General features: G+C 37.0%; 1 protein-coding gene across 2 annotated transcripts in view; it reads left to right on the top strand.

The window, feature by feature from the left end:
* The window catches only part of LOC150098229 (dimethylglycine dehydrogenase, mitochondrial-like), a 260,147-nt gene that overhangs the window by 77,040 nt on the left and 157,523 nt on the right, over positions 1–25,584 (top strand). For both annotated transcript variants that reach the window (XM_090405924.1, XM_090405925.1), the window contains exon 4: positions 19,865–20,029. In XM_090405924.1, coding sequence (XP_090262050.1) covers positions 19,865–20,029 — 165 coding nt within the window. The remainder of the gene's footprint in view (positions 1–19,864; positions 20,030–25,584) is intronic.

The raw sequence follows: 25,584 nt of genomic DNA, 5'->3' as shown, positions 1-25,584 counted from the left end.
TAGTTAAAATCTCCCAAAAGAATCATTCTTCTTGCACCTGCCAAACTCAACTGTCTAAATATTTCCTGATCCCCATCCTTCAAACTCCTGGGTCTGTAGCAACACCCCACTAAATATCCTGTCTTGCCCACCTCTACCTCACACCATATGCTCTCAAAATCATTTGTCTCATTTCCTTTCTGTCTCTCCTACTGTTTCCATCCTCTTGTCTTCTTGCATTCCCATACCTCTCTCTCATTCCATCTCTCCTACCGTTTCCATTCTCTCCTCTTCTAGCATTTCCATATCTCTCTCTCATTCCTTCTCTCCTACTGTTTCCATCCTCTCGTCTGCTAGCATTCCCATACCTCTCTCTCTCTCTCTCATTCCCTCTCTTCTACTGTTTCCATTCTCTCCTTTTCGAGCACCCCTATACCTCTCACTCATACTCCCTAAATTCTCTCTCTCTCCTACTCTGATTCTCCTTGCATTTATCTCTTCCATTCTCCTAATCTTATCTTTCATACTTCTGCTCTCATTCACAAGACATTCCACCTCCTCTTTCAACTCATCTATCTCCCTCTGCAGGTCAGTCACTCTTAATCTAAATTCACTCTCCCAAACAAAACCATCTCCTAAACTTTCACAGTCACTCACACCTTCCACACTATCAACTATTATTTTCTCATTCATATATATCTTTTTTTCATTCTCTCCTATCACACTACTTGTCTTCCTACATTCATTCCCCGTTCCTGGAGCAACAAAGTCGGATATCGATATTTCTAATGCACTTATTTCCTCCAACTGCCTGCATTTTGCGCATATATGCTCTCCACTCTCTTTCACAAGCCACATATCTAATTCCCGAGACGCATACGTGCCGCAAGTACTGCATGCCACAAAGTCCCTTATGATATTGCTTATAATTGAGTTCTTAAATGGCGGAGGACTTGGCGATACGCCACTTGCGACTGCTGCTGAATCTGTCATCATTCCTTACTGCCGAGTAGCGTAATCATTAATTATTCAATTAATAAATTCCATTAAATAAATAGAAAAAAAAGTACAAACAATTCCAAGCAAAACAAAACATTTAAGTACACTAAATAAAATGAAATATAACTAAATACAGTAATGAAAACTTAGCTTCGTTTTGTCTTCCACCATTATGCATTCGATTCTGAAGGTAACCAAAATATATTATATCGTGACAGCAACTAACTTCCAAAAAACAACCACTGAAATACACTCGTATTCAGAGAAACGATTTAGCACTCAAAAACGTAGAAAAACGGGAAAAAAAACAGACTATTCACCAATTAAAAATCACTTCTACACAGCTCAAATTCACCGCCACATGCCCATATGATAGAGACATTTAAGTTAGTGAAAGCATTTCATTAGATTAATCCAGAGGGGATTATAAAAAGAGTAGAAAGTGAGAGAGGAAGACCAAGAGGTCATCCCTGGAAGTTATGTAAAAGTGTGGTGAAGAGGAATGTCAAGAGTAGATTTTTTTATATGGAGAATTGTCAGTGAATGGAACCAAAATGTGTTGTTAATGCAAGCAGTGTTAAAGATTTTAAGATTCTATATGATAAATATGTTGTCAGTGGAATGAACCTCCCAAGATGAGTCTGCTGACTCCATGGAGGAAGTAATAATAATAGTATATATCAAACCCCAGTGAATTTTGTATAATGACTTAGTAAATTATGCAACTCTTCAACTTAAAAATGCCTGTTCACATTTTTTACTTACTATAAATACCCATTACCTACACTGAAATATCTTCTAAAAAAAGTTTAACATTGTTAAATTCGTATAAAATATCCTTTTATACAGCTTATTATGTTTTTAATATCCTTTATACTTTACTTATACTTATCCTTATCTCTTTTGTACTTAAACCTTCTTAAATCAAAATCCTGGCTGGCTCGCCATTGTTAAATTGTAAAATCTTTCCAATATCTTTCTTCTACGATATTTCTCTATATTATAAACTTTATCTCCTTAACTCAAAATAATCTCTAGGCCAAATTAGTAAAGCTATTGGTTTGTGGGACAAAGGAATTACTAATGGCAGATACCTATTCCTTTGTCTCAGCACTGGTTCTAATTCCTTATTCGGATTCAGGGAAAATTTATTTTTTTATGTGCTCCCCCCCGAATCCTAGATTAACAAAGCTTGTATGACCAAGGAACCATAACACAGCATTCAATCTTATTAAACTATAATTCACTTTTCTACAGTTGTAACCTATCTATTATGTAAACTCCCGCTATGGTTCGTAAATTTTATGAGCAAGTGCAATAGAACAAAATTTAGGCAAGGCAGAAGTTAAACTCAAAACAAAACATTTAATTCAAAAGACATATCATACACCTTATAGTACTAAACTGAATAGACATTCTAAAATAGACAATGAATGATAACTTAGTTTACAATTTCTTAATCTCTCTCATGGATTGCATTCAAAGAATCTCACTCATGATAACTAAATCTCTCGGCCACTCTAAACGGAGAACAACTAGAACAAGTAGACAACTTCATATACCTTCGATCAAAACTAACAGAAACAATAGATGAACTCAAAACAATCAAACACAGAATAGCGATAGGATGGACCACCATGGGAAAATTACAGAAAATCTGGAAAACAAACAAGATATCTAAACAAGCCAAAAATCAAATTATATGAAGCAATAATTATACCAACAGTCATCTATGGAGCAGAAGCGTGGACAGTTAAAAAAAGAGAGGAGACAAAACTGCTGGCATTTGAAATGAAATGCTTAAGAAAAATAAATAGAACAAGTTGGATAGAAAAGAAAACAAACATCATAGTCAGACAAGAACTATTGTATAAAAAGACAATAATAGAAAAAATTAGAAAACAACAACTGAGATGGTTTGGACACACTGTACGCATGGATGTAGACAGACTTCCTAACGTCCTAATCAATACTTTTCCAACTGAAAAAAGAAGACCTGGAAGACCAAGAATTACCTGGCTGAAATTAATAAAGAACATCTCGGGATGCAGAACATATAAGGAACTTTTTCGAACAAGGAATAGAGAAGACTGGAAGATCCTGCTCAAGAGAAGACTCAACCCATCTTAGACGGAAGAGAAGAAGAAGAAGAAGATAAGTAAATATTCACTTGATATATCACTCTTAACCTTCAATTCTATGTACATTATTTAACAGACCTATTCAATTTCTTTGCTCCACATGCTCTCAACAAAATTATCTCATACAAAACACACATTATATCTCTATCCTTTAGGAAATATGTTCTAGACACCACGGGCTGTTTCACTATATCCTATACAGAATTCTCAATTTTACTCAATAAAATAATGAAACAATTACTAGAGTCTATCCTAGTATTCACAAACATTCTTCTTAAACAATTTCACTTGTAAGAGAGCATAAACTGTACATTACCAATTGCTGGGTTTCTACTTGGCCTCATCACTAATTTCGTCTGGATATTCACCTTTGATTTCAAGTTCACTCTGCATATTCTAAGGTATTCTTCACTGATTCTCTCTGCATTTTACATCAGGATATCTGCAAGCATCTGTGCTTTTCGTCTGCTTGGCTGACCGCTGACTGGTAGACTTCCGAGCCATTGTCTCGAAAACCTCGTCGAACAAAGGGGATACCACGTGGAGGCTCCACATGGTATCCTATCAGCACAACCACAAAACGCATGAGATCCAGAACCTACGAGACCATCCGAGAGCACGGGAACCAGAGAACAGGAGCAAGGGCTCATTTTCAGCACTGCATGCCCTTTTAAACTGCACGCCAACCATTCATACTACATCATCAATTCCTCCTTCCAATATCTTTAGCGTCATCCCACGTCACCAAGTACGCAGCGCCCCACACAGAATCCATTCGCAATCTACGGAGTGTAGGAGAAAGGGGGGGAAGGCAGCGTGCTTACAAAAGATATACTTGTACTCCGTTGCATGCGTTATAGACTTCGGCCATTTTCGTATAATAGGATTATCTCTCTTTTTCCAGCAATTGTTAAGTACTTACAAAACAGTAAGGTTTAAGCAACTTAATAATTCATAAAACTTTACAATATAAGACAACATTTAAAACTGAAGGATTTATTAACATTTTAGTAACATTTGGTTAATTTACAAGTGCTCAGTAAGTCTGATATATCAATATTTATTTCCAAAGTGTGAGGCCCATGTTAAGTCTGTATGAAATGTAAATTACTTTAATTCAAGTTTCATTCAGACTTGAATGAAACTTGAATTCATTCCAACATATCTCTTGGAAACATTTAATTGTTTCAATTTCTCAACACATAACTAGTTTTTAATTATGATTAGCATTTTTGTATATCAATTATTGCATATACTTTATTTGAATAGTATTTATATACCAATTAAAGTTGTTACATGGAGATTGTACTAATTTGCCCTTCCACTGGTTGGCAGGAAAAAGACCCAGAGGAAGTTCAAGATGTAATGGATTGATACAGTAAAAAGTGCCTTAACAGACAGAAATATAAGATCTGATAATATTGGAATCTTGACAGATAACATATTAATTTGGAGGAAAATTGTTGATTGGAAGTTAGTAATGGTGTAACTTTTTTCATATAGTACTATCATAATTATCCTGTACACCCCCTGAGGGTATCTGTCAGGCATTTGATGATGATGATAAAAACCTATTTCCATCAGACATCACATCTAATCATATGATAAAAATCCACCCCTCACTTTCTTGCTGATCATTTTTCTACTCGATTTTCAGGGATAATCTCTCATCCTTTTCTCCTCTTACCATGTATTGAAAAATCTTCTCTATATCTATCCTACACTTGTGTCCAAAAGCTAAGGATGAACTACTTTTTTACCTATCGATACAAAATTAATAACGGAAAAAACTCACGTACAAAGATTATTTAATAGTATCACCTGTGTGTCACAGGCATCTGCAGTACATGGAACGTCTTTATAAAGAAACATGTGAAACTCTACTTCATTCTCCTAACTTAAACAGATCCGATGGCTTACGTCTATCCCCTTTATGGGAGATAGTACTTTACAAATCAGCTAATCTTTCCTAACTTTTTATTGTATTGATTTTTTTTTTAATTTTTTAATTTTTTTAAAAATTTTTTATTTTATTTTATTTTATTATTATTTTTTTTTAGGAAAGTTATTGACCTTTTTAGTTATCTTACAACAGCTACTTAAGTGATGCTTTTTGGAATTGTCAGTTATTGTTTAATTTGAGCTTAATGTACTGAAGATGCCTGTGACACACAGGCGAAAATTATACTATTAAATAATTTTTGTACGTGAGTTTTTTCCGTTATTAATTTTGTATCGATGTCTACTCACGGTATACCTCTTTTAAAATTTACTTTTTTACCTGTGTACAAAAAAATTTCCATGACTATTACACAAAATATTTCATAACTATTACACCAAAATGTGTTATAAATTTCATGCAAATTAAATTGTAACACGGTTTTGGCAAAAGTAACAAATTTCCTAAAGAAGTAGTTAAAGAATTATTATTATGGGTATCTCCATGGAGTCAGTAGACTCATTGCAGGAGACCCAAACTTTCAAAACAATATCTATCCTATCTCTTCTTGAATTCATTTATAGACGAAGAACTCACAACTGAGACAGGCAATGCATTCCACTCATTCACCACCCTCCAGGTGAAAAACCTTGTTCTCACACCCTTGTTAACCACACTTTTCCTTAATTTCCAGGGATGACCTCTTGTTCTTCCATCACTATCACACAGCTGAAACATTTTGCATGAATCAATCTTATAGAAACCTTTTAGTAATTTAAATGTTTCTATCATATCCCCTCTTCTCTGCCTACCAACCAACCTCTGCAATCCACAAGCTCTCAATCTATCAATGTAGGGAGCATTTTTTACATCGTTCACCAACTTAGTCACTCTCCTCTGAACCCTCTCCACAACTTCCTCATCTCCAAGGAATCCGGGTGACCAGACCTGAGCACAGTAATCCAAATGTGGAAGTATCAATGCTTTATAAAGGGGAATAATAACCTCTTTATCTCTGGATGTTAGTGTGTTCCTCAATAACCAAGTAATCCTATATGCAATCTTGGACACCTTAGCAATGTGCCCCCTGAACTTCATCTCCCTATCCACCAACATCCCTAAGTCTCTAGTCTCATCAATCTCTTGGAGTTCCATTTCATCGATGTAGTACACAGCTGGTAATCTTTTAATCCCAAAATGCATAACTTTACACTTTTCCACATTGAACTGACATCCATAACCATTTGCCCATTTTGCCAGCTTATTTAAATCATCCAGCAAACTCTCAACATCAGCTTGATTTTTTATTGTGCTACCCAACTTTGCATCATCAGCAAACAACTGAATATCTCCCTTAAAGCCATTTCCTATATCTTTATGTACAAATTAAACAACAATGGGCCAATCACAGAGCCCAGAGGCACACCACTGGTCACCTGCCTCATCCTGGACTCTGCTCCTCCATACATCACCTTCTGGTATCTCTCTCTCTGAGCCATTCACCTATCAATATCACCAGTTTAGTATCCATCCCCATCCTCTCCAATTTGCGCAACAGTATTCCATGGTGTTAGATCTTGAATGAGGTTTTTTTTTTTTTTTGTTTAGAAATATTTAATTCAGGATTTAACAAGTTTAACAAATCAACAAAGATATACTTCTACATAGGTAAAGCTGCAGATTGTTCAAGGATTTATAAATGAATACCTTTAATGTAGAATTACTCCATAGAAAAATAATAAATGTAATCTGTTTGTAAAGTATAACAATGAAAGAAATATTCTATGAAAAATGTTTATTACGATGTAAGAATAAGAGTTCAAAGTTCAGTGGCGAAACTTTCGGATAAATGTTCGACCTGTGGCAATCGAGTATGCACGGGGAGCGGCGCACGCTTGTGATTCCCGGAAGACGCTACAAAGGAGATTGTCTCGTGTGCAAAAAGATTGGTATCGGGGAGAAAACGTGATGCAGTGAGAAGGAGTCTGCTCTCCTTTCTCAAAGCTTTTTTCTTCTCGCCTCTTCTTGGGTTCTGGATAGTCCTCTGCTGCTCGGCATCGACATCCGTGGTTCCAGGGTCCTGGCTTGAAACAGCTTCAGAGATGAGTAGCTGAATGCAACCGTCAAAATGGCATGTCAGATGGAGACAAGCAGCAAAGGAGCAGGCCAGGTGTGGATACATGGTTGGCCTTCCGTGGAGATCTGTACCCGATGATCGCCATGAATGACCATGTGTATCAAAATTAAGCTGAGCTGTTTCTAGTCCACTTTGGAGGAAGAGACCTAATAATGAGTTCCAAGTCAAGCCATGTGAGACGATCGTCCAGACAAAGAATAAGCATTTCGTAAGAATAGTTGAAGAATTAGTGATGGACCTGATGAATTTCCTGAGAATTGGTAATGTACAGCCTTTAGTGTTTCTTTTGTTGAGAAAGGGAAGAAATGTTGTGAATTAGTAAGCAGGAACATTCTAATAGAGAATTCCTAGTGATTATTTAGTAGCATTGTCATAACCCCATGAACATATTAAAGAGTGATTGTATAGATGAATCATGTTATGCATGATATGTGAAATAGTTAACGAAGTTAATAGAATACTATTTTGGAGGAAATTATAGATCTGTGTATTGATGAGAGCTAAGAATTATTCTAGTAGGAATAATTCATGATAAGATTTAGTTGTATCGATTTTAGTAGCCATAATTAGCTTTATAACCTAGAATGCCGTTAATTTAGCTGTGTGTATAATTTTGGATACATATTCTAAGAATTCAATAAATGTACTTTTGTATTTTAACCTGACTTGTGACCTGAGAATGAATCCAATGCACTATTCATTTTAATCAGAACCTGAGCGGAATAGATTTGCTTAATTGAGACCATGACTGCAAACAAAAATTAGTATAAGGGATTTAGGTGATTTGATATTAAGTGTATTTGATAGATTGATCAGTCTTGTATATTTTCTGGGAGTTGTTGCTTGGTTAAGAGTTCTTCTAACCTAAAGGTATTGGCTGGCACAGCTAAAACAAATTTGCCAGTACCAAATTTGCCGGTACCAGTACATAACTCTAGATAGTCGTTACAAAGGATTTGGCTCTAACCTGAGACAAGCCCTTTGTTTAATTAATTAATACACTTGATTAATCATAGGGTCGGTCAAATGTGTAGATAGCTCTTCTACCACAAATAGTAAAGAACACTCTCAAGTTAGTCTTGCATTTCGGTGAACAAGACATATAGGTAAAAGCAACACCTTATATATTAAGAACAATAAATAAGAATAAGAAAAGATACAAAATATCATTGAAAGAACAAGAAATAACAATGGGGTATCCTGTCAGACGCCTTAGCAAAATCCAGAAGTACCACTGTGTAGCCATTTCCTTTGTCCAACTCAGATGTCATTCTATTATAAAAAGTTAATAAATTGCTAAGGCAGGATTGACCTTTAACAAAACCATGTTATCTCATATAGAGTATCATATTCTGATCCACCCATTCTTGAATTTTATCTTTAACCAACTTTTCCAATACTTTTACCACCACTCCCAAGATGGTGATTGGTCTGTAATTAACTACCACAGTTTTAGAGCCGCCTTTATGCAGAGGAACTACTTTGCCTTCCTTCCACTCCCTAGGGACCATAGCAGAGTTCAAACTTGTGTTAAATAACCAAGTAAGAGGCGTTGACAATTCCTTTGCACATTCACGCAACACCCGAGCTGATATTCCATCTAAACATACAGCAGTGTTTGCATTTAAATTTTGCAATATACTAAGTACTTCTGATTTCTTAACTTCAATTCTAACATTAGTTGTTGCTACAGGTACAGAGATATCCTCACTTGGGTGATAGACTTTCGAAAAGTGATCACTCAGTAACTCTACTATTACATCTGAATTTGTCACCTCAATACCATCAGCACCCACTAAAGTTATCCTTCCAAAGTCATTCTTCCTTTTACTTGCCACATAGCAGAAGTACAGTTCTTAATGTACAGTTCTTAGAGAAATCTATGCAGAGAGACATTTCAGTACGGAATATGTCCACCCCAAACTGCAGTGTGACTCTCACAACATTGTACCATTTGCACCAAGTGATTCAGGAGTTCTTGAGGCAAACTAGCTCACTTCTTATTCAAACTGAGGATAAGGCCTTGTTTGTTTTATGGAGGGGAATTTTGAACAGTAACATGTTTCCCTATTGTGTCCCAAATATGTTCTGTGAGGTTGAGATCTGGGAAGTGTGCTGGCTGCTCGATTCGATTAATAGCCTGTCTCCAGAAGTATCTCGACTGCTTTTTTCTGATGTGGTGTGGCAATGTCATTCATAAAAATGAATTCCTTGCCTACAGTACCATGGAACAATCAAACATGATGTTAAAGAACTTCTTGCAATGTTGTTTAACAGTCATAGTCCTTTTTTCCAGCACCTGTAGCTCCATTAAGCATAATGTCTCTGCACACCATTTCCCCAGCATCACCATATCTATCCCTTTCAAGAACATTCTAGCCATGGTAAGCAGTACTTCTTTCACACCAGACAATGTCATCCAGAATCAGAGGAAAGACTAAAATGACTCTAATCTGTAAAGAATGCATTAGCTGAAAACATGCTCTATGATGAGCTGTGGATAAAGGGACACAGAACCACAGGCTTTCGGGTGTATAGGCATACTTGTCACAGACATCTTGCTACACTTTTTCAAGATATTTGCATACCTGTGCTTGAATGGAGCTAATGCAGGTTAGCAATGCAAGCTGACCTGCTATGGTGTGTTGATTATGTTTTGCTGTTATATCCAAAATTCTGTCTTTATGCTCCATGGTAGGAGCAAGGGCAACCTCTTAGAAAATATTTGGAATGGATTTCATTAGTTTGAAATGCTGCCTAGAGCCTGGATACAATTCTATGTGAATTTCCAAACACTCTGACCATATCAGTAATTCTGTGGTCTTCTTCAAGCTTTCCAATAATTCTTCCCTGCATGAATTATTCAGGGAAGAATTATTGACATCTAAGACAAGACATCTAAGTTTGCAACTTTTTCCTTCATGAAAAGAGCTTCCTTCAGATACAGTTTGTTTAGCACAGCCTTTTATACTGTTGAGTGCTACCACATGACCCTTTTGCATGCGATTTGAAAATTTGAATGTGTACCTGCTTTCTGCTTGATATCATCAGTTATATAAATTGTCACAAGTTGACTCATTTTGAATTTACAGTTGTAATCTTCAGAAATAGTGTTCATCCTTAGGTTTTGGACACCAGTGTGTGAAATATCTTCACCAACTTTAGTATCTCTATCTCTCTCTCTCACACACACACACATATGTGTGTGTGTGTGTATATATATATATATATATATATATTTGTGTTAAATTCTGTAATCCATAGCTCCTCATAGTCGAAATTCTATGACCACTATATCAACTGAGTTAACCATCTCTGCACTTTTTCTTTTTACCATTTCTGTACCTCTCCCTCCTTCCCAAACTCAGATGATCACTCACACACACACACACTCACTCACTCGCTCTCTCTCACTCACTCACTCACACACACACACACACACACACACACACACACACACACACACACACACACACACACTCGTTCTCTCTCTCTCTCTCTCTCTCACACACACACACACACACACACACACACAGTAAGTCAGATGCATTTCAAGACCAACAATGAACTCTTTGTTCCTAATCATTAGTATTTCTCAGCATAGCAGTTATCCTTTGCATTGTCTTTTTCACTTCTGCAGTGTATACTCTGAGTCAAAACTGATATTTAGTTTTTAATGCTAAAGACAACCAAGTTTTCACTCAGCTTGATGAACGAGAGGATACAATCTCACCTTTGCTTTACTACCTTTTGATGATGATTACAGATGACTCCCTATAAGCAGAAAAGTATTGATACTTTCAACAAATAGCCAACATTGTTATGTCATCTACATGTTAGGAATTTGTATTCTTACCAAGCCCACCACCAAAACAGGACGGAATTTTCATAAAGCTTACTGAAGATCCTTTACAAAGCAAATCGACTCCAACTTAAGTGGATGAAACCTTAAGTGGTGGTGGTGGTAGTGGTAGTAGTAGTAGTAGCAACCATGACAGATTTGTTGTAGTTGTGAGAGCCGCTATGAAGAGCTGTTGTTGTTGTGAGAGCTGCTAAGAAGAGCTGTTGTCAAGACTACATCCTTGGATGGAACAAATAAAGGGTAAGATTATTTTAAGAATTATAGAACAAATTTAACACTTCCACATCTATTAAACTATTACATTGTTTTGATAAGGATAGGAAAAACAACTGGATCAAGGCCACGTCTTTAATAATAAGGTTTAATCCCTCTACAAGAGTTAAAATAAAACTATCCCACTAATGTTAATGAAATTGCAAATATATCATCTTTCTAATGATTTATCCACATGACAGTTACAAGAGAGATGAAAACAAAGCTGAAATCCAGGAGAAATATGTTTTTCCACTTCTGGTAAACCTTTTACATATTTAGAACTTGTACAACCGATTGATTTTCTGAATCACTGGCCATTCAGGTCAGCTGAATGTCCATTTCTCCTTCTGGTCACATAGTGAAAGAATTCCTTTGGATTTCTGGGTTAATCTCTTCTTATACTGAAGTTTTGCCTTCCTTACCACGATAGTCACTTTCCTGGCTTGAGTCTTACACTGTTCATGCATCTACTCTCTACCCCTGTCATTATACATCTTCCATAACCTCTTTTTCATCTGCAGTTCCCATTTGATATCATTTGTCATCTACTTTACACCAAATTATGTTCTATTTTTCACTCCAGATATACAACTTGCCATTACTGCTAATCAATATTTCTTCACTCGGTCTCATCCACTGGTGATATCTTGCCTTTCCAATTCTTCCATCCAAGGAACTGCCCCAAACTAATTTCTAAGATTATTATAATTTATAATATAATAATAGGAATTTATAATTCCACATAAATTCCTTTTTCCTGGATGCATCTGCATGTCTGTTCATCCCTCAAGTCAAGACTACTTGATAACTCTCTCCAGTCATGGACAGGGATGTCATCTCAGTTACATTCAGATCCTCTGCTACTACGACCAAATCCCAAACTCTTTAACCTTTTGTTCTTTCTTCTGCAATGTTCACTAAGACATTTGTCCATCAAGAATTCTGGAAATTCCATAAACCTTACTGCTACATGCTGTTTCCTCTTAATTCATTTTGCACTTGTCAAACTCCACTGCCTAAACATCTGCTCTTCTTTCTCTGTGTTCTGTAGCTTATAACAACATCCCACTAAATATTCTGCCCTGCTGATCTTCACCTTACTGAATGCCCTTGAAACCATTAGTGACAAGTCTGCTCTCTAGCCAACTCATCACTTATCATAAGTAACATTCAAATTCTGTGTCTGCCCTTCTTATCCTGCTGGAATATGCTATACCTTGGTACTCCTGTTGGTATATATCATCTTCTGTCAACCATGTTTCCCTGATTTCAATAATCTTTGGACAGGCTGATGCTATTAATACTACCAATTCATTCCTTTGTTCCTAATACTCCTGGCATTTGTATAAAGTAACATCAAGGCATTGTCAGTGTTTCTAGTCCTATTATTATAGGCCTGCTTGACTGAGTGGTTAGCGTATCCGCTCTCCAGCCAAAGGCTGCAGGCTCGAATCCTGCCATGGACATGGATGTTTGTGATTGTCTGTGAAAATACTAGTGGTAATGGCTTGCAGTAGATGGCATTGGTGTAGATAATGATTGTAGTTGTGGTTCGTTGTAGTTAGGGAATTGAATGGTGGAGACAGAGTTGTAAAGTAGGTGCCCTCCCCTCGATGAGTCCTTGGGCTTCCTGGAGGTGTCATGTAATAATAATAATAATTATTATTATTACTTACAGGCACCATTGGACTCTGCATTACACCACACCTTCCTCTTGTTCCCAAGTGACTATGCCTACTCGAGATCCCCCCCCCCCCCCCTTGCTACCATTTGCCCTGACAGCTCTGGTTTCTCTGCATTAACACCCTCACTTAACTAGAGAACAACATTCTTTCCAAATGCCTGTGTCCTTCCTTATTCAAATGCAGTTCATCTCTTGTATCCAGCTTTCATTTATCTTCAAATGCACTGCAGCTCTAGGTATCTACATAATCCAAACTTCTCTTTCGATGCATTCTCTCTATTATGTCATTCATTATCGATGCTGTCCTTCTCAGCTGTGCATTATCATACTTGGTAGCATGTTCACTATCTCCTTTTCACACTTTTCTGCCGTATGACCTCAAGGATTAACCTCAGAACCTTTGCCATCCAATTCACACTACCTCTCGAGTGATTTGTACCCACTATCATAATCATTGCATCCACTCTTTTAACTCACTTAATTACCATACTCACACTGTCTAACATTTCTCCAGGCAAGCACTCCTCTAGCATTCTATTTCGCATTGAATCTCCATACTGTAATAATAACGATACATCACACCTCCAACTGCTCCATTCCTTCCTTGCTCACCTACATCTCTCTCTCTCTCCCCCTGCCCTTACCTGCCCTTCCTATCATTCATATCTCCATCCCTAACTCCTTCACTATCTTGTCTGCCTCTCATTCCCTCACTTCCCCTGGTTCTCCTATTTTCTCTCATTCTATCATCCCATGGCTCTCCCTCCTACTTTTGTTTGCTTTACATCAACTAAACCTCCCAGTCTCCTAATCTCTTCTTTTACGCTTTTGAACTCACTTGTTCGTATGTTCCACTTCTTTTTCTTTCAGTATATATCTCTCTCTCTCTCTCTCTCCAAGCAGTCTACTCTCACTCATGATTCATTCATCAAATCAATCACCAACCTCCAAGTCTACTACAATCCCTAATGTTATCTCCCTTGCCACATGATCCTTGTCTTACTCATCTTTCTCTGCTGGCATTACTTGTTTTTGGGATACCACTGCTGAAGTTGAGTATTCTAATATTCATGTTGTCCAGCTCTTCCCATTTTCTACATTTTATGCAGACATGCTTCCCCCATCTCTTACCTGACACATTTCTGACTGCTTGGAAGTAAACATACCACAAGATCTTGTACACTGTGTAAAATGTAGTCCCTAAATGGTAATGGGCTGGGTAGTAATGTGTCAGTGAACTGAATTGCAGCAGGCACGATTATTGATACACAGCAGATGTGATTCTGAAGAGATATGCTAAATAACAAAATCCACAAAATTTAAACTATCCATATTCAACAAGATCTAATGAGATAAGATCCTGTAATTTTAAAGCAAACATGCTAACAATTTATATCAAACTTATCTTTTACATTGCTACCTTGCTAATGCTTCCTACTCTATCTTCACCCTTTGGCAGAACTTCTGATCTGTTCACCTGATTATATCGGTGATAAGAAAAGTTTAGAGATACTGCAGAGGTGAATAACAAAGACTGTTTCAGGATTTTGGAATGTTGGGTATGAGGATAGATTAAAAGCATGGAAAGAAGAAATGATGCGATTAAGATATATAAGTTGGAGAGAGGAGTCTGTCAGCTAGACATTAAGAAATTATTGCACAGGGTGATAGGCAGTGGGAATTCATCCCTGGAAACTATACAAAGGGCATGTGTGTTATAAAGTAAAAAGGAGTTTTTTTACTAAATATATGAAGAGCCAAAGGCTTCAATTCGGCGACATATAACTTATTTAAGTTAAGGGATATTACATCCCATATTGTTTCTTAGCCGAATAAGAAACTCAAAGAGTTTCATGCCGAATATAGAAACTATATAAAGTTCGGCGATTCCAAGCATAAGCAAATACCTGGATAGCGCAGCAACTGACCCTTAAGGTAGTGCAAGCTGAGGCAACTCATAGCAAAGGTGGAGCAAGCTCTGATCACTATTCTTGATATTTACCCATAATGTGAACTTAGCTCCTAGGAGCTGTATTACTGTTCTACATTATGAGAGAAGGTGACTACCCAGACCGGTTTCAACCTTTATTGAGGTCTCATCAGTGAGTAGGTAGACCTAGTTAATAATACCAAGTTTGTAGCAAACAGAATACTGTTTGCTACAAACAGTACACTTGGAATCGCTTTGCCTGAAGACATCATGAACTTGATCAGAGACAAAAACAGAGCTAGGAAAAGATACCCTAACACGTGTGCACCACAATATAAAATAAATCTAAACAGATTAAATGGGGCAGTAAGAGATGCACTCAAAGCCCATATAGGCCAAGTATGGGATGAAAAGTTATCCTCCATTTCACCTACTGATCACTCCATCTGGGGACTACTGAAAAATATCAAAAACAAAGACAGATCCCTTCCCCCAATATTCTCTGACCAGGGCCTTGCTCACACAGATGTAGACAAAGCAGAAGTTATAGCATACAACTTAGAGGAGCAATGCAGGCCTTCGTATGGAAACCTTGACTTTGACCACATATATAAGATTCACAGCAAGGTCAGACACTCACTCAAACTTCCTATCTCCAGCACTGACCATATTGCACCAACATCACCTGCTGAGTTATATGACATTATTAAAAAATTAAAGAACAAAAAAGCTCCTGGGCCAGACGGCATTACTAATCGGGTGATTAAACTTCTGCCCCGAAAAGCAGTAGTGCACCTGATCAGTATAATAAATACAATTTTAAGATTTCACTATTTTCCTTCCACCTGGAAATGGGCTGACATAATTCCTATACATAAGCCAGGCAAAGACCCACACCTACCTCAAAATTATCGTCCGATCAGTCTTATCTCAAGGTCATCCTCTCACGACTCCAAACCTCAGTAAATGACCTAAACATCCTCCCTAAAGAACAGTTTGGGTTCAGGCAACACCATAGTACTACCCAGCAAATCCACAGAATTGTGGAATACATCACCACCAGCTACAACTGGCACCAGTGCACAGGCACTGTTTTCCTAGACTTATCCAAAGCATTTGACAAAATCTGGCATTTTGGACTCCTGCACAAACTTATCTCAGCCAGTACCTCACTAAAAATGGTTCACTTAATCCATTCATATCTTCAGAATAGATCAATGCAAGTAAAAATCAACGGTTCTACATCCTCCCAGTGCTACATCTTTTCTGGAGTGCCGCAGGGATCTCTACTGGCTCCATTGCTGTTCTCTCTATACATGTCAGACATCCCACACAATCTGATGACTTCCATTTTGGCCCTGTATGTGGACGATACAGCAATACTAACCAGATCTCTCAAACCCCATTTCATTACCAGAAAGCTTCAAGAAAACATTCTAAAGCTGGAGGGTTGGTTCTCTAAGTAGAGATTGGAAGTCAACCTCCAGAAAAGCTCAGCCATTCTTTTCTCAAGAAGGCCAATGTCTCCTGTAGGAGATGTGTTACTATTCAATACTAAAATTACCTGGGTGTGATTCTCGACAAAAAGCTATCTTTCAATCAGCACACTAAGTCTGCGTGCACAAAGGCATCTAAAGCCATAGCTCAGATCTATCTGCTAATTAATAGAAATAGCAAGCTCAGCTACAGAATCAAATTGCAACTATACCAGATGACAATTCATCCTATAATCACCTATGCCTCTCCAGCCTGGAGCCACACCTCTAATGCTAACATTATCAAAATACAGCGAGTGCAGAACAAGTGCTTGAGAATGATTCTGAATGCCCCGTGGTATGTTAGAAACAATCAACTCCACAGAGACACGAATATTCCCTATATTTTCTCTTTTCTGCAATCCTTAGCATCCAAGTTTTTCCTAAAGACGTCCACATATCCCAACGATTTGGTTCAGCAAGCTGCAGCATATGATCCAACGGACATATTCAAATATAGAAGACCAAAAGCTATATTAGCCTCCTTTAGTGATGCATAATCTCCATGCCCTTTCAGGGCGAGCAATCTGCTCATAAATTTTACCTTCACTGTAACCACAACAGATAGCGGGGAATATAAAAAGCATCTTGCTTCACCTCTAAAGCCATAAATGTCAATTGTCAATTGGTATTATTAACTATGTCTACCTACTCACTGATGAGACCTCAATAAAGGTTGAAACCGGTCTGGGTAGTCACCTTCTCTCATAATGTAGTACAGTAATACAGCTCCTAGGAGCTAAGTTCACATTATGGGTAAATATCAAGAATAGTGATCATAGCTTGCTCCACCTTTGCTATGAGTTGCCTCAGCTTGCACTACCTTAAGGGTCAGTTGCTGCGCTATCCAGGTATTTGCTTATGCTTGGAATCGCCGAACTTTATATAGTTTCTATATTCGGCATGAAACTCTTTGAGTTTCTTATTCGGCTAAGAAACAATATGGGATGTAATATCCCTTAACTTAAAAAAGGAGTATTTTATTTATTATTATTTTTTTTTTTTATGATGAGTGGAAATTGAGACAATTGGGGATAGATTAGTCAGTTAGTAGCTTGATTACAGGAATAGTTGACTGATAGGAGTAAGCGAGTTGGCCTCTTCTTCTTCTTCAGCCTAGATTGGTTCACTGCTGGATGAAGTTTCCTCCCAATTTTCTCCATTCTATTCTATTTTTCAGCTTTTCTCATCTATTGTATTCCAGCAATCCTGACAATTTCATCTTGTCATCTCCTCCTTGGTCTTCCACATTGTCTATTGCCATACATAGGTTTCCATTCGGTAAATAATTTAGGCCATCTTGCATTGTTATATCTTGCAGCATATCCAACCCATCTCCATTTTGAATTCATAATGTAACTGATGTCCTGTACACCTATTCTCAATATTATCAAATGGGAAGGTATCCTGTCTTTAGGTGTCACACACCAAGCATATATTCCTTTCCATTCTTCTCTGGGTAACTTTCAATTTGTGAATCATTTTCATTTAACTTCCAGGTTTCACTGCCATAGGTAATTAAAGATAATTGATATTGATCGAACACTTTTTTTCCCCCAAACTAATGGGAATATCACCTTTGATAATAACTCTTTTTTGGTATTAAATTGTCATTCATTACTTTTGTTTTGTTTATATTTATCTTCAACTTGATTTGAGTGGACACTTGAGCTAATTCTCTTAATTTTATTTCTAGGTCTTCTACATCTTCTGCCAAGAGAACTATATCATCAGAAAAACAGAGATGAGTTAGAATCTTTCTGTTAATTTTAATTCCTCTATTCTTCCAGTTCAATTGACAAAAATTTTCCTCTACATCAGATGTAAAGAGCTTGGGGGATATGAAGCTCCTGTGGCAAGTGTCTAACTTGCACCCCCCCCCAACCCAAAATGGACAAAAATTTAGAAAAATTTAAATGTAACAAGTTAAATTTTACTAAATACAATATGTTAAATACTTACTATTAACCCCATCAAAATGAGTTGCAGTGTGTTGCAGAATTTGTGTGTCTAAAGCGGCATATTGCCAAAATTTAAAAATACAATATAAAATAGCAGACTTTTATATCTATTTATTTATTTTTTACATTTTTACATTTTGCGCCTCAAACCTAGTTGCGCCTCTTTCACCATGCCCTCGTTACAGCACTGGAGATATTGATTCCTGAAACATCTGCTCCTATTTGTACATTAAAATCTCCACCTATGATGTGGAGATTGTGTGTTGCGATAGTGTAGAGAAAGTGTGAATTGATTATAGAAAGCATTCTTGGAGTTTTTATCTGAAGTCTCTTTTATCTTTTATCTGAAGTTGAGTTTAAAGTTGTGGCCATTATTCTCTCAGAGACATTGAAGATACATGAGACTATGGATCCTTTTGTTGACCACAATTCTGATTCCTCCATTACCAGATTTGTCTGTTGGTTATAGATGAAAGTCTATTTTTTGCAATTTGATGTGATTTCTTTCCATTTCAAAATACATTCTCTACCTGAGTTCTTGGATGCAGATTGCATCAAGATTTGCAGACTCTGCAAAGTTCATGAAGTTTTCCAGATTTTAAGAAGGTACAAACATTATGAGTGGGTTTGTCCAGAGCTGATGTTTTGAGTCCCCCACCTTTTTTTTTTTGTTTCAGCTTATAAGCTTTCTTGAAGGCTTTCACTGACAGGCTTCATAACTTTTTGCGAAAAAAGAATGGAGGTTGTGCTACATGATTTTTCTATATCTCTTATTCCTTCCATAATCAGGTGATTGGTCCTAACATATTTCACCAGCCACATTAGCTATTGGAAGTATATTTAATTATTTCCTTAAACCACCAATATTCCTATTAGGAAATACTTCCTAAGTTGTAGAAAATAACTGCTTTCATTATTGTACTATTTTTGCATAGTAATAGAGGATTATTATGAAATAAGCTTATTCTAAATTTCAGTATTTCTTTCTCTTCATTAAGGAAATTTTTTTTATTGGGCAGAAGTTTTGCACTTCTGCCAAATACTGTGTCACATTTTATGATGTAGATTGCTCTCTAAGAATGAAGCTTTACCTTAAAAGTTAATGAATCTGTAGAAGAGATCAAGGAAATTATAATGGATACAATTTAAGAATTGCAAAAATGTCATTGCTACAATTTTTTGTGATCGTAATCGTTTGAAAACAAATATAAGAAAACTGAAGCAAAGTATTTCAAAGCTGACCATGTCACTATGGATGAGAGTTTATTTGATTTGCTAAGAAAAATCATTTGATGAATTTTTTTTTTCTATACATCACTTATTGCATTTTTGTTATTGTACAGACTTTGCATTAGGCATAATTTTCTACAAATGCTTGAATGTGAATTTTTAGCATATTAGGTATAGAGATTTAATTTATCATATGTGTTCATTTTTTTTAGAATCTAAGTTTCCACAGACCAGGAAGTATAAGATTAGCAACAACTTCTGAACGTATGGATGAATTTTATTATCAGATGCAACGGCAGGGTTGGCATCAGGCACCTCAAAAGTTGATAAATCCAGATCAGATATCAGAGATGTTTCCTATTTTGAATATGGATGGGGTATATATACAGTTGAAATTATTAAATCGTATTATTATTATTTTCTTTTTAAGTAGCATTTCCTGATTACAGTTTAACTGATATTCATCAACTTACATATTTTATACTGCAAACTTATTAGCTGGTATTGTGAGGACCTAACAGGTAATTGAGCTGTTTGGGTAATAAAAAATGCTCAAAAATTGTATCCGCTCTCCAGCCAAAAGGCTGCGGGTTCGAATCCTGCCATGGGCATGGATGTTTGTGATTGTCTGTGAAAATACTAGTGATGATGGTCGGTGGTAGATGGTGTTGGTGTAGATGTTGAAAATAGTAGTAGTTGGTGGAGATGGAAAGTTTTGGAGTAGGTGCCCTCCCTCGATGAGTGTTTGGACTCCCTGGAGGTGCTATGTAATAATAATAATAACGATAATAATTTGTTGCTTGCTTGTATGTCTTCTACTCATCAGTGATAGAAATAGTAATATAATTGATAAGCATTATGGATTCATTAATTTCACATTATTGTTCAGTAAAATATCATTACTACACCTTCTAGGTAAGGCAATTAGTTGTTACATTTTTACTTTTTTTTGTATTTAAAAAAAAAAAAAAAGAATGTAATGGATACTATAATATAAATATTTCCTGGGGATCTTATGTAATAATATGTGAATATTTGGTTATTATAGTATTTCTACAAATTTATTAATCACAGTATAATTAGTAGGAATAGCTGTTGCCAGTTTCAAGATTATAGTTAAACTATTATTATTATTATTATTACGTGACACCTCCAGGGAGTCAAAAGACTCATTGAGAGAGGGCACCTATACTAAAATTCTGTCTCCACCACTCAATTCATACTACAACTAACTGCATCTACACCAACGCCATCTATCACCCACCACCACTACTATTTCCAGAGACAATCACAAACATCTATGTCCACGGCAGGATTTGAACCCACAACCTTTTGGCTGGAGAGCAGATACGCTAACCACTCGGCCAACCAGGCCGGCAAATGAAGATTCCTCTCATCACAACGAGAATCAAATTTAGGCCTTTTCCAACCAAAGGGTGCAATGTACAGTCGTCACATTGTGCTATGGAGGCACCTAACTATCTAAGCTAAATTAAAAATGCATGAAATATGTGTAAACCAATTGAATTCCATTATTTATCATTTTTACTGTTTCAAATTCTCTTTGAGATTTTGCTGTAATGTTATATGTAACAGTGTCTCAGATATTCCGTATTATATAAAGTTATCATTAACCATTAACTTTTTTACATTCAGACCCAGCCAGGCAGAGATATCGTTATCTAAAAGCTTTAACTCTGCTATAACCAACAATTCCATATATAAGATAAATATTAAAGGACAAACTCACTATAACAAACTACTGGAAAGTCCTCACCCAGCTGTAAAGATATAGCAAACTATTGCATTGTCCCTATAGTAGCTATCTTAATACATACTTAACTACCTGAAAGTAATGAAGCATTGTTTAAAAAAAAAAAAAAAAAGCCACAAAGCCACTAAAGAATCTGTGAAGTGGTGAAAATATTATGTTTTGAGATATCTAATGCTGTATAGGTGACTCACAACATTAGGTGAAGTGGCTGTCATATCTTAGGCAGTTCCCCCTTTCCTTTCTCTATATATTATTATTATTATTATTATTATTATTATTATTATTCAGGCCTCCATGCAGTCAAAAGACTCATCGCAGGAGATCCTTCCTAGGCAACACAAAGTCTATCAAGACTCATTGTGGGCGGTCCCTCTTAGGAAACACAAAGTCTATCATACCATTCCTTAAACTCATTGACTGTTCTCTCTCTCACTCTAAGAAAAAAAGCTGCATAATAAAAAAAGTTTGATTATGCAGCTACCTGAATTTATGTATAATCCAGTGGATGTCTACACATATATAGTATTCATTACTTTCCCACTGGAAGCAAAGATAAGTAAAATCACTTCGGTTTTGCAGAGATTACTGCAATACTATTTAGTATTCCCAACTTGAAACAAAAAGTGATCATTTAAAAATGCTTGCATATGCTTTATAATGCCATTTCTGTTTAGAGACTGTGCTATAAAACTACATTGTATCTCCATGCCGCAGAGATTATTATTATTACACAGGTACCTCCAGGGAGTCTGAAGATTCATTGCAGGAGACCTAACAACCCACACAATGTCTGCCACACTTCTCCTTGAACCCATTACAAGACAGAGCACTCACAACTAACTCTGGCAACCCATTTCATTCATTCACCACCCTCCAAGTAAAAAATCTAGTCCTTCACACTCACTAACACTCTTACTCAAATTCCAAGGATGACTTCTTGTATTATTCCCTCCAGCCAGTACTGAAATATTTCCTCTGCATCAGTCATATAAAACTCTTTTAGTAATTTGAATGTTTCTATTATATCCCCTCTTTTTCATCCATCAACAAACTTTCGCAACCACTCACCATCGTGGTTTCTTGTCTCTGGAACTCTGCCACTATTTCCTCATCCCAAGAAACCTAGGTGACCATACCCGAGCAGTAATCTAGATGTGGACATATCAAGACCTTATAAAGAGAAATGATAACTTCCATACCTTTGCTTAAAATTTAAGAAAATTATTTAAAATTAGTTTTTAAAAATAATTCATTGGTGTGAGTTATCTTTCACAATTTCATCAGTTTCATGGATTACAGATCCATAAATGTGGTACACAGTCTGTAATTTTGTTATCCCAAAATACATACTTTTACATGTTAAACTGACAGATGTTTTATGCTATCCTTTTCCCATACTATTAGACTATTTAAATCATCTTGCATGTTCTCTACATTTCTGTATCATTTATTATTGTTATTATAATGATTCAGGCCTCCGTGGAGTCAAAAACTCATCGTGGGAGGATCTTCCTAGAAAACACAGTCTATCATACCATTCGAACTCATTGACAGTTTGTGCTCTCACCACTCGATCAGGTAATGCATTCCATGGTTCAGCTACTCTCCATGCAAAGAAACCACTCCTCACTCTCTTGCTCACAGCTTCCTTTCATAACTTCCAGAGATGGCTCCTTGTCCTCTCTCCTTCATCCTGATCCACAAGCAAAAGAACTCCCCCAGTGTCAACCCTATAACTACCTCTCAACAGTTTAAGTCTCAAGCATATCACCTCTCCTTCTTGTCTACCAAACTCTGCAGTCCACATTCCCTCAGCATGTCCTCATAACTAACATTGAACAGTCTTGAAACCATTTTTGTTATCTGCCTCTGTACCCTTTCCACAGTTAATTTATCCCCTTCAAATCCTGAGGATCAAATTTGAGAACAAGTGTGGTCTGATCAGGGCTTTATACAATGGAATGACAACTGTTTTATCTCTGCAGGTTAGCGTCCTTTTCAGTATTGCAGTAATCCTCTGGCTTACCTTAACCACCTTTGTAATATGTTCCCTGAATTTCAGGTTTCTATCAATCATCACCCCCAGATCTATTGCCTCCCCTACTTCCTCTGGTACAGCTACTCCAACAGAGTATGCAGTCTCTCATCAATGTATCCCAAACTTCGAGACTTAACATTTTGCTGCATTAAACTTATCCACATTCATTTGCCCATCTGTCCAGTTTATTCAAATCCTTTTGCAGGGCTGCCAAATCTGCACTATTACTAATAACCTTCCCAGCTTCACATCATCTGCAAACAACTGAATACCCCCCCCCAAATCTACTGATAGTGTCATTGATATAAAGGTTAAACAATACAGGTCCCAGTACTGAGCCCTGTGGGACCCCACTTGTAACCTTCTGCCTCCTTGATATTGTCCCACCATACACAACTCTCTGATATCTATCAGATAACCTATCAGATGGCCAATCATGAATCCATTTGATTAACCTGACATCTAAAATCATGTGCTGCAACTTAAATATCAGCTTATCATGTGGCACCCTATCAAATTCCTTTGCAAAATCCAAAAAAAAAGCATAATATGCCTTTCCCTCATTGACTGCTCTTGTCACGTTATTGTAAAAGGCAGTCATATTACTAAAGCAAGAGTGTCCCTTAACAAATCCATTTTGACTCTCACAGATAACATTACCCTTATCTGCCCAATACTATATATGGTCCCTCACTAATTTCTCCAAGATCTTAACAAGTACTGATGAAACACATAACTTGACACTTCCTGTCTGCTACAACCCTTATGCAATGGCACTATCTTACCCTCCTTGGGTACATTTCCTGTAGTCAGACTTTCATTGAAAAGTCAGGTCAGCTGTCAGTTCTTTAATACATTCACTCAAAACCTGTGATGAAATTCCATCTAGTCCCACTGCTTTACTGACATCCAGAGTACTCAGTATTTGAAACACTCTCCTCTTGCACCTCTAAACCCTGCACTTGCCCTATCCATCTAGTATTAAAACCTACTTCTCCAGGATGAAATACTCCAATAAAGTGTTCATTGAACAATTCCACTATATCCTCTGCATCAGTCACTCAATTCCCATTTTTATCCCACAATGTTATTCTTCAACAATCATTTCTCCTCCTACTGGCTATAGCTAAAAAATTCTTGAGGATTTTCTTTGGTTCTTAGGGGGCCAATCTTTTCTCATCTTCCAGTTTTGCCTTCCTTACCATGCTAGTCACTCTCCTGGCCTGAGTCTTATATTCTTTATGCATCTGCTCTCCACCTCTCTCCTTATATCTCTTCCATAACCTCTTTTTCACCTGCAGTTCCTGTTTGATATTGTTTGTCATCCACTTTAGACCAAATTGTGTCCTCTTCTTCACTCATGGAACAAATAATTCTTTCACAATTTCCCAAGCACTAATGATATCTCACCCTTCCAATTCCTCCCTCCATGGAACTGCCCAAAGTTGATATCTAAGACTATTATAATCACCTGCCTTATAATTCCACATACATTCCTTTCCCTTTGATATCCCTGCATGTCTATTGATCTTTCAGGGTAAAACCACATGGTCACTCTCTCCAACTGGGGTTAGAGATGCTATCTCAGTTATAATCAGCTCTTCTGATGCTATGACCAAATCCAAAACTCTTGACCCTCGTATTCCTTCTGCTGCATGTTGCCTAAGCCATTTGTCCCTCAAGAATTCTAGAAATTCCATTCCCTTATTACTACATGCCATTTCCTCTTCCCAATTTATGCTGCTGTAGTTAAAATCTCCCATAACAATCATTCTTCTTGCACTTGCCAAACTCATTTGCCTAAACATCTACTCCTCACCCTCTGTGCTCCCTGGCTTACAGCAACACCCCACAAAATATCCTGTCTTGCTCACTTTTACCTCATGTTTTTACCATTTTACCATATGTTTTCAGGGCCATACTTATGCAAAGGCACACAAGGCTCTAGCTGGGGGGGCACCAAAAAGTTTAGGGCAAATTTAAGGGCCCAAACAATGAGGGAGGGCTTCCAGAACACACTAATGCCCTGGGTCCTGTCTGTCTCAGGAAAAGTGTAAGTATGGCCTTGTATGCTTTGATAACCATTAGTGCCATTGTCCTCCAAATCCTCCACTCTGAGT

This window comes from Typopeltis vanoorti, chromosome 16 (assembly GCF_054136105.1).
Source record: "Typopeltis vanoorti isolate ZY-2024b chromosome 16, IOZ_Tvanoo_1.0, whole genome shotgun sequence".
In the NCBI taxonomy this organism is placed as follows: Eukaryota; Metazoa; Arthropoda; class Arachnida; order Uropygi; family Thelyphonidae; genus Typopeltis; species Typopeltis vanoorti.
The sequence above is the reverse complement of the archived record's forward strand: the minus strand, read 5'-3'. Positions and strand labels throughout refer to the sequence as shown.